Source organism: Hemitrygon akajei, chromosome 7 (genome assembly GCF_048418815.1).
Source record: "Hemitrygon akajei chromosome 7, sHemAka1.3, whole genome shotgun sequence".
NCBI classification, from domain to species: domain Eukaryota; kingdom Metazoa; phylum Chordata; class Chondrichthyes; order Myliobatiformes; family Dasyatidae; genus Hemitrygon; species Hemitrygon akajei.
This window is the reverse complement of record NC_133130.1, coordinates 78,581,851-78,592,570: the sequence shown is the minus strand read 5'-3', so window position 1 is coordinate 78,592,570 and position 10,720 is coordinate 78,581,851. Positions and strand designations below refer to the sequence as shown.

Below are 10,720 nucleotides of genomic sequence, written 5' to 3'. Positions count from 1 at the left end.
CTCCCAAGTTTTATTTTCTTAGTATGTCAAGCTGTGTTTTCTTCACATGATGAAAGCATAATGATTTGTCCTTATGCATTGCATATGTTTTCAGGCTAGGATTCCCTGATGTATACAAGTATATCATAGACTGATGTGCATTAAGATTTTTGGTTATCTTTCCCTGAAGGGGCACTCAGATGATATGTACACAAATATACTGACATAGAGAAATAATGAAATCTGCCAAAGTGCTAACCAGCTCAATAGACAGAGCAATTGGTATCCAGGTCGTGGCTGCTCTAAGATGCACATCCAACTTATCAGCAGAAAATAGGCCAGTCAACTTAAAATAGTCCCTGTTGGTGTTCTGCTGCCAGCAAACCTCCTACTCTTTATCTGGAGATCAGATCAGCAATGATGCTCTGGAGCCCCTACTCACTACAGGAGGAAGAATCCAGAAGTCCATCAGCCAGTCCTCATTAGGGGAGCGGAGGTGGAATGGGACAGTAATTTTGAAGTCCATGGTGGTATCATTGTAGAGGATCTGTCCTGGGACCAGCAACATGATCACTCACTCAATATTAAACTGATTCCACAACCTATGTACTTCCTTTCAGGGACTCCGAAACTCATGTTACAAGTATTATTTATTTGTACTTTTTGTATTTGCAGTTTGTAATCTTGCAAGTTGTTTGTCAGTCTTTGTGGTTTTTCATTGATTCTGTTGTATTTCATTGTACTATGGATGCTTGCAAGAAAATGAATCACAGGGTAGTATATGGTGACACATACATAGATGATAAATTTACTTTGAACTTTGAACTGATTTTCCTATCCCTGCCAATAACATTCTCTTCATCCATTCCCTGGTTACCTTTTGCTAATCGACACACACAAAATTTATGGAAGGGATAAGACGGGAATATCCATTTGGAACACAGATGAGAAGGAATTTCTTCAGGGCATGAAGGGATACAGGGAGAAGGCAGGAGCTTGGGCCCAAGAAGAAAATTGGATCAGCCATGATGACATGTTGGAGCAGATGTGATGGGCCAAATGACCTGATTCTACTCTAAGATCTTAGTTTTTAGCCAGAGTGTGGTGTATCTGTGGAATTCTTTGCCGTGAATGGCTATGCAGTCCAAGTCATTGAGTACATTTGAAGCAGAAGTTGATAGGTTCTTGGTTAGTCAGGGTGTCAAAGGTTACAGGGAGGATGAGGTTGAGCGGGATGATGAATCAGCTATGATAGAATAGCAGAGCAGACTTGATGGGCTGAGTGGCCTCATTCAGTTTCTATGCCTTATGTAATTAAGGAGCAAGTATTTAAAATATTGAATGGGTTAAACACAGCATAATAGTAAGCATCAAGAGGCTAGTTGCATCTTTAAAAAAAATGGAGAAGCTGCCAAACTGAATAATGACCCAGGATGTTAAAAGAAGAAGAAGAAAATTGTGGATCATGAAAGTTCAATGCCATTTCCTCCTCTCTTCCCATGAACCTGTATAACCACTTACTAAAGTAGTAGTGTGACTGGACTGGTATATCTTTATTAGCCAGTAATTAGAACAGCCAAGGATAAAGATGCACAGACATACAAATTCTTTGCAACAATTTTTGTAACTTCTAAGAAAAGAGCATCTCATATTTTTAGGTTACAGAAAAGATAAAGTCATGGAATCCCTTCACTTCAGAATTGTCAACACAAACCACATAGCAAAATTGATATTCCAATGTAAATGTTCTATCTGAGCCTGTAGTTCATTAAAATAGCCAGAAGCGAAGTCAAAATCATGATTAGAAAGAGATCCCAATGGTGCCGCAGCTGAAAAACACCAAAAGCCACATAAATTTCTCTCTGGTTAAGTAGAAGTCTCTTGGTATAACTTGTCTCGATGAAAATATAATACTATTTAACTCAAGTATTATTTCTCCCACCCCCAGCTCCCAGAATATATACAGGACCCACCCCAGACTTGCAGTTGCCAGGTTCCAATCCCCTGTTTGCTCAAACTTTTAAAGAGGAAGTCTGGCCTTCATTGATAATCCCTATTTTTTATTTCCTTTCATTTAAATTATAAATAATACTTACAATAGTATATAGAACTCCATGGATGAGATCTATGGCTCCTAGCTTGATGAGTGCAAGGAAAACTGGTATGTATGCATCTGTACTCATTTCGGTAGCCAGTTTGTAGAATCTTCTGGCCAAATAGAGATCCTAAAGAAAGGGATGTATCTTATTTTGAAATACATTTTGGGTGCAAATTGCTGTTTTGAAAGAAAAAAAAATCCTCATTTTCATTTTTTATGAAAATAAACCCAGGACTTAAACAGAGGGATTATAGGGTCAACCTAGTAAATCTGTAGTTGAAAATCATGCTTGTTTTGAATCATAGATGAAGCTTAATGGAAAAAAGGAGTCACCTTCTTTGTCATTCTTTTTGAAAACAATTTCTAGATTATTGATTTGTGAAACTATCCAGGATGAAGATTTAAAATGAATATGAATATACAAGTTTCATTCTTACCACTTACATCTGGCACTAATATTTTATGAGAGATTATCTTTTGTTAGATATATAAGGGAGGGGAAAAAAGCAAACTTATTGATAAACAAAATAGCTTACAAGATTTGTATACCATTTCATGAACTTAGGCTTAGTATTGAGAAGAAAATCACTTATGAAATTGGTCAAAACTGCACTTGGATTCCATGTAAGAGATAAATGGTGACTGAGATAAAACTTAAGAATAAAAAGAGACATTGTGGTTTAATTGTGCATCTGAAGTGAACAATGTTTTGTTTTCAAAACATCCAACTTAAAAATTATATATTGGCCTCAGAGTCATAAAGTGCACAAATAGACTTTTTAGCTCACCCAGTCCACACAAATCATCACAAACTACTCAAATGAAACCTATGTCAATACTATGTAATTCTTGCTATATTAAAAGACCCTTGAAAAAATACATGGAAACTTGGAAAGGTTCAGAGGTATATGGGCCAAATGCGGGGAAATTGGACCAGCTCTGATGGGAATCATAGTTTGCAAGAGTTAATTGGGTCAAAGTGCTTGTTCCCATGCTGTATGTCCCTATGACTATTTCCAATAAATTCTACTGTTCATCGGTACACTAAGGGAAATTTAGAGTGGTATTGAACTTTACAGCCCACTTGTCTTTGGAGATTATGGGAAGAAACAAGAAGAGCATGCAAACTTTGCACAGCATTAGAAGTTACGACTGAACTTGTTTCTTCCAGCTGTTCCCTTATGCTGTTTTAATGATAAAATTTTAAGAAGTTACAGTTTTTGAGACTAAACCCTGAATTCACAGCTTTGCAAACTTTGCAACAAAGTCATCAATTCCATCATAACATAAAAAGAATCAGTCCCAACACAGACACTACCAGTCACTGGCAGCCAACCAGAAAAGGCTAAAGTTTGGAAAAATACTGGAAAGGTGTCTTCCAAACTCTATCCCAAATACTTAATTACAATTTGGAACCCAACCCTTTGATTGCTCTTTTCAGCACCTCCAGAGAGGGGGACATGCACTTAAGTCCGACTAAACGTCGCACACTGTCTTTTGTCTTTCAGTTGGCCAGGCACACAGTTTTCCTCAAGTGGAGGGATGCTGCCCCGCTCACCCACGCTCAGTGGCTCAGGGACATCATGTCCAGTCTACACCTTGAGAAGATCCACTATTCAATCCTCAATTCAGACATGAAGTTCCAAAAGGTGTGGGGACCCTTTCTTGAATATTTTCAAAATTCCCAGTCAGACTAAAGGTCCATTCTCTCTCCCTTTCCTCAGTACATAAATCCCTGACCTCCAGCATTTTCCGGTAAAACTCATCGGACTCAAATTTGTTATCATACAACAGCCTATGTATTAGAAAAATATACCTTCTCTATACCAATGCAGCTCTGCGGGGACAAAGGTTCTGTTTACCCCTTTTGCCAACGCATTGATGGTTTGGAGTTGGGGACTAGGAGGGGTGGGGTGATAATGTTTGTACTCTTTCCTAAATGTGAATTGTACATTTGATACATTTGTTATGCACTGCACAATTCTCCTTTATACTATGTTCTCTTTATTTAAAAAAAAACAAAAATATCGTTGAAAAAAAATCCAAAGAACATTTTTTACCTCCCTGGGAGAAGGGGAGAGACACAATGCTCTATGGAAGAAAAATCTGCTTCAAATATGAGTTAAGTAGACAACCTATTAATGAATATTCTCTCACAAGTAATATACTCTCCACTTAAAGAGAGGTCAAGATCCCATATGTTTGAATGAAGTCTTTTCTCTTTCTTCTAAACTTAAGCATTTACAACTCAACCTGCATACACAAAATGCTAGAGGAACTCAGCAGGCCAGGCAGCATCTATGAAAAAGAGTGCAGTCAACATTTCGGGCTGAGACCCTTCATCAGGACTGGTGATGAAGGGTACTGCCATCAAATCTGAATGAAGTTTTGCAACACAAAACATAATTTTTCCATTTCCCCCTGTATCTGCTTCCTGGCCTGCTGAGATCTTCCAGCAGCTTTTTTGGCTTCAGTTTCCAACATCTGTATTCTCTGTGCCAAGTACTTATCTATCATTACTTATAAGTTTCTAAAGAATAATGAATCCTGCGACAATACATAATTCAGAATTTAAGATTATTACTTATTAAAATAAAATCTACTGAAAAACTATTTTGATTTGTAGTAATATGACTACTTCCTACCTGTTCTGTCCCAAGACCATGTTCGTACATATAAGCGAGATTGAACATAGCTTGTGCACTGCGTTGCTGTTCAGCAGCTAAACGGTAGTGAACTGCAGCTGTTTCATAATCCACTTTTGTTCCATGACCATAGTAGTAATAATCACCCAGTTTAATTCTAGCATATGAATATCCTAGCAAGCAAGATAATGTTTTAAATCCTAACAAATATTTTAACAGTGATTCAAAATAATTTGCTATTGTGGTTGTCTTGCATACAAGTAGAAATGCTGTAAATTTCTAAGATTTACTGCCAAAAGAATGAAGAAATTTCTCCTAATCTCATTTCAAAATAGCCAACTCCTTATTCTGAGGTGACCCTGATTGTGGACTCTTCACGAGATCACTTCTCATTATTCCAAACTAGAAGACAGTCCTAACTACAACCATCTTTCCTCAACTGGCAAAACTGCTGGAACCATTCTGGTGAATCATCCCTCTATTCCCTCTATGCTAGGTATATCCTTTACAATCAGGAGAACTGAATTACCTAATACCTACTGTATTTCCTAATCAATTACCTATATCCTTTTGAAGTTAGTTCACATATTCTCAGTATCTCACTTAATTGTGTATTGTCAGCAGATTTGGAAATATGACAGCTGAATTCACTCAGCCAAGTTTTGGTATGGATTGTCAACAGCTGGTCCTAGCACTGATTCCCGAAGTGCCTTCCTAGTCTCAGTCTGCCAACCTCAGAAAAATATATTTATTTCCACTCTTTGCTTTTTGTACGATTACTAATTCTTAATCTATGTTGATATATTACTTCCAATTTAATGTATTCTAACCTTGTTAACCCACTCCCTCAATCTCCCTTGTGAGAGTTTTGAAAATCCACACCCACCACATCCAATGATTCTCCATTATGAAACCTATCACAACTCACAGAACTTCAGTAAATTATCTACACATGATTTTCCTTTCAAAACTCCACACTGAGTCTACTCAATTCCACTTTCTTTTAAAGTGTTCTATTATGACATCCTTTATTATACAATAGATTTTAGAATTTTTACTACTATTTATGTTTGGCTAATAAGTTGTAATTTCCAGTTTCTTTTTATTAAATGGTGGAATCACATTTACAACACTCCAATCCATAGGAACAATTCTAAAATATAACTTTTTTTGAGTTGATAGTGAGTTCATTCTCTGAAACAACCTCATATATATTTAGTGATGTAGATTGCCAGATCTTGGGATTTATTATCATTAAGTGTCACCAATTTTTTGCTACATATCTTCTATTATATGATTTTCACATAAATACTGACAGACTTCTGGAAGCAGAATACTGTCTTTTGGGCAATGATTTAGCGGAATCCAGGATGGAGTGTAGCAGGAGGTGATTCTTTGCAGAGTGAGGCTTCCAAATGACAGAGAAATAAGGAAAGTTTTTTAACAAAAGTCACACCAACAGATTTAAAATATTTTATCTCACACATATGTTGCCATACAATTTTTGTGCATACTAGTCTATTTGTGTGGGCAGATACTCTGGCAATTTATATATTATACTGGCTCTGGGGAGCTAAGCTATAGGAGAATTGAGCTGTTGACTTTATTCAGCGAAACTGAATAAAGCAGAAGAGTTAGATAATGAAAATGACAGAGAAAATGGAGGTGGACATTGGGTATAATTATCTTGTGTATCCTTCTGACAATTATTGTTAAATAGACTGCATTGCAGATAGATAACTACTCTCGGCTTTATCTGGCCCTTGTCATTGGAAATGTTTATCATAACTGATTGCCAGTATTTAAATACTGGATTATACAATGAGGCATAAATTTGCCAAAATTAGAGAATGTAGGTTACAACGGAAAATTATGATGGCAGTTGTGGCAATATGCCTTCAATGGATTTACTTTAAACACACTTATAATCAACTTCTGATTTTCTGCTGAAATATATTCCTTTAACTGCAATTTCAGACCATTAATTAAAAACATTTTAAGTAAATAAACATATATGTCATACAAGATAAATAAAATGTGTGTTCTGTGCCATGAATAATCAGGGAATTATTGCAAATCAATATAAGTCAATATAATTCCGCAATTATAAATACTCATCAACTTATTTTCTATAATCCAGGAGTCTGTGGTGTGTAAAAGGTTCAACTTATCAGTGCATGTGGATATGATATATAACCTGAAAATTTAAAAAATCTTTTTTTCATAGTTTTCTGTCATGTACCTTATATATACACTTGTACCTTGGGCTGCAGCTCGATTCCAATACGTCAAGGCCATATGATAGCAATTAATCTTTGAGATGAGTGCAGATTTTTCTATTTTCAAACAAAAAAATCACTGAGTTTACTTCGAAACAACTTATAGTAAAATAACAGTTCTGAGTTTAAAAAATCTTTTTACCATGTTCTAGAATGTAGGCTATGTTACTTTGAGCCATTTCATATCCTTGCTCTGAGAGGAATAAATACTGAAGAAAGGCAGAATCTATATCATTCTTCATGTAGGCAAAATATGCAGATAAGAACTTTTCAGTCCATTGACCTCTTTCACAAACATTCTTGTAAAGCTAAAGGAGGAATATAAGCCTTGACAAGTTAAAAATCAAAAATAATTGTAGGAGTTTCAACGGTGGAATTAGAATCAAATATAATTTCATTAAAATATTAAACACGTTTAGTATTATACTACATAGTACTTAGATTTTTTGGCTTCCAGTAAAAAGTGTAAAATTAACATGTATAAAATTCTAAATAAATGCACACAAATGCATAAGCAAATATTTTCTAAATAATTAATATATAGTGTATTTTCTCACAAATTGAAGAAATTAAAATATGTGACTAAGCACTGATTCAATTCTCAATGCAAAGGAATTTGTATTGATAATAATAATAAATGGCAAAATAAATATATTGGCTATTTTAAATGCATCTTTGCAAGAAAATTATGTAATTAATATTACTTCTCTCCTTGCTTTTTAAAACTGGATGTTTCTGTGTGGTAAATGTTACTGGCCATCTCAATAACAGGATTCCACAGACCCGATCAATGTACGGGGCAATGAGGTATACTTATGGATGTGCCACAGAATAGAATATGTTAATATTCTCTTCTTAATGACAACACATAATTTCAGTGTCCCAATTTTTTTTCAGAAAGTATAAATGTTAGTTAAATATTAAACAGATAAACTGACAATATTTGGCAAAAGAGTGCTTAAACAAAAACCTGATTTTGAAGTATACTAGTGGAAGTGTACCTACACAGAATACAGTATGTCACTGCTCTCTAATTTATTCAAAGTTGTCAAATTCAGTGTCCCAGGTTAAAATACAGTATAAATATTTATTGAATATTAAATAGATAAATAGAAAAAATCAGTATAATTGTATTATTGTACTGGAACGGCAAAGTTCACTAATCTCAAAGTATCTTAATGGTGCTTTCCTGCACTAATTAAATGATAAATTGTTCCCTTTAAATGCACTTCAAGTGGTAGCATTCTTGCCTCTTAATCAAAAGATAATTGGTTCATGTTTCATTCCAGATATTGGAGGCTGGCACTCCAGTGCAGTTTTGAAGATTGGTGCACTTTTGAAGATGCCTTCATTTGGTGGGAGACCACCAACCTAGTCATTGTTGTTCCTCAGTTCCTCATGAGGAAGATGTTTGTTGGCATTGGGAGTAAAGGGAAATTTATTGCCCACTTTTGCACATACATGTCTAACAGCTCATAAAGGATAGTATAAATTCATGTTGGAACAACATTAGCCCCAGAGGAGAAAAAACATAACACTCTCATCAATCTTATGTGCATTCCTCAATCTATGATATTTTGTTATTATATTCTGGGGATTTTATCATTGAAAAACAATGAGTTAGGTAAACTAGACAAGTTGTAGAGAATGCAAGGTTAAATAAACATTCTCTAGTTCATCTTCAGTAAGTGGCAATGAAAAACAATGCAGTTTAACAGAATTAAGTAATGGTTCAATAAATTTCATGTCTGTGAAAAGAATAAGATTTTAGACTTGTCTTTCTTACTTATTTTACAATTTGAGGCAACTGTACTGATTACATTAAAATTGATCATATTGTTCTATCACCTCAGCAGCTGTACGACAGGATCTGACCACCCCAGTTCCACTTCCATACATCTGAGCAAGATTATACAAGGCCAGGGTATGTCCAGCTTGAGAGGCATGGCGAAAATACTGAGTGGCCAATTTATAGTCTCTCTTTATACCTAAGCCAGCTGTAATAAAATTAAGTTTAGATTTACTTATCACAAACACATAGTTTAATTTTGTATATCACCTTTAATCAATAATACATAAAACAGGATATTTCCAATACTTACTGTAATACATAACTCCTAGTTGAAATTGTCCATCTACCCATCCCTTATCTGCTGCTTTCTTGAAATATTTTGAAGCCTTGTCATAATCCTGAAATAAATTTTTTTTTAAACTCAGATTTTTCTAAAACATAATTATTTTTTTTTTAATAATATTAGAGTAGGAATCTTACCACTGGTAATCCTTTTCCATAAAGATAGGCTAATCCTAATCCTGTTAGTCCAATAGGGTTGCCCTGAAATTTAAAAAAAATGTTCAATTTGCAGAAAGGCTAGTGAAGGAGAGGCCATATGCACCAACAAAAAATGTCAATTATGTGAAACTTGAAAGGTAATGAAAATATTTTAAACATTAATATAAACAGAGTTCACCTGATAATTTTTTGGGTGCTGAGTGAAGTAACTAAAAGATGTTTTGCTATTAAATGGACAGTATGTTTTCAGGCCCTTTGGTGTTTAAATGTCCTTTTTTACTTTTTATATCAAAACATTCTACCAACTTTTTAGAGATTAAGTTCTTTTACGTTCTTCTGGTGTACAAAAAAAAATCATATGTGAAGAAAATTCTAAATATAGTGAAGCTGTTATTTTGTTATTTTAACATTTAAAACAACAAATCTCAATGAAATGGAATTAATTTAAAAATAACTAATTTATGATTAAGATTCACATTTTGAAATCAAGTCTTAATCAACTGTAATATCAATTAACTAGAAATAAATTGCTGTAGAGCTCTCAAGGGCTCAATAGAAGATGAAGAGAAAGGAATTAGCTACAGGTTTTGTCTTGTAAGAGATAACATAAAATAGGTCCCAATGAAAAGAGCAAACATGAGGAAACATCGACAGTGCTTCTCCCTATAGATGCTGCCTGGCCTGCTGTGTTCCACCAGCATTTTGTTTGTGTTGTCCCAATGAAAAGAAGTCGATTGAGTGTGTAAAATATATATACTTAAATTAGTTGAACTGTTTTTTCACCAGTTACCTTATTAGCTCAATAGGTGTGAGGCACCCCCTATGAAAAGAGAATGAATGAGCACAGGAGAAATCAGTAGGATGCTCAAATAAAAGCTTATGGACTGGAAGTAAAAAGAGCATAAAATGGTAAAATGAGTTCCAAATTAAATAACATAGAATGGCCAGGAAAGCAATGGAAAAGTGGCATTTATGGAGAATTTTATTTTGGAAGATGGAGAAAACCAGGTGATAGAGATGGAAAAAAAGAGTGAAATATTTATATTTTAATAAAAATACGTTGATAAATTTTTAACACAAGAATATATGTTTTGCAGTTTTAAACTCTTCCATAAGAGTTTCTAGTTCTAAAGTCTGACTTGATCCAACAAACTTGCTTATTTAACCAAATAAACCAATATTTAACCCATTGGCTAAAAGATGGGTAGTTTAAATATAATTGCAGCTTTACATGGAGCTTTGAGATTTAACTCAGGTTGTATGGGTTTTCAGAGATCCATGAAATTCACTGATGAAATACCAGAAAGTACAGATGTGCATTGGATAGGAGATAATCAGATGATAATATAAACTCATGAGAAATAGACAATAGACAATAGACAGTAGGTGCAGGAGTAGACCATTTGGCCCTTCTAGCTAGCACCAC

General features: G+C 34.6%; 1 protein-coding gene across 1 annotated transcript in view; it reads right to left on the bottom strand.

The window, feature by feature from the left end:
- Positions 1 to 1,498: 1,498 nt before the first annotated feature.
- The window catches only part of LOC140730131 (protein sel-1 homolog 1-like), a 31,927-nt gene continuing 22,705 nt past the window's right edge, over positions 1,499 to 10,720 (bottom strand). Inside the window, exons 11-18 of the mRNA XM_073050264.1 lie at positions 9,274 to 9,336; positions 9,104 to 9,191; positions 8,850 to 8,998; positions 7,144 to 7,309; positions 6,984 to 7,058; positions 4,723 to 4,895; positions 2,076 to 2,204; positions 1,499 to 1,808 (exon numbers count right to left, since the gene is read on the bottom strand). Coding sequence (XP_072906365.1) covers positions 1,728 to 1,808; positions 2,076 to 2,204; positions 4,723 to 4,895; positions 6,984 to 7,058; positions 7,144 to 7,309; positions 8,850 to 8,998; positions 9,104 to 9,191; positions 9,274 to 9,336 — 924 coding nt within the window. The 3' untranslated portion in view covers positions 1,499 to 1,727. The remainder of the gene's footprint in view (positions 1,809 to 2,075; positions 2,205 to 4,722; positions 4,896 to 6,983; positions 7,059 to 7,143; positions 7,310 to 8,849; positions 8,999 to 9,103; positions 9,192 to 9,273; positions 9,337 to 10,720) is intronic.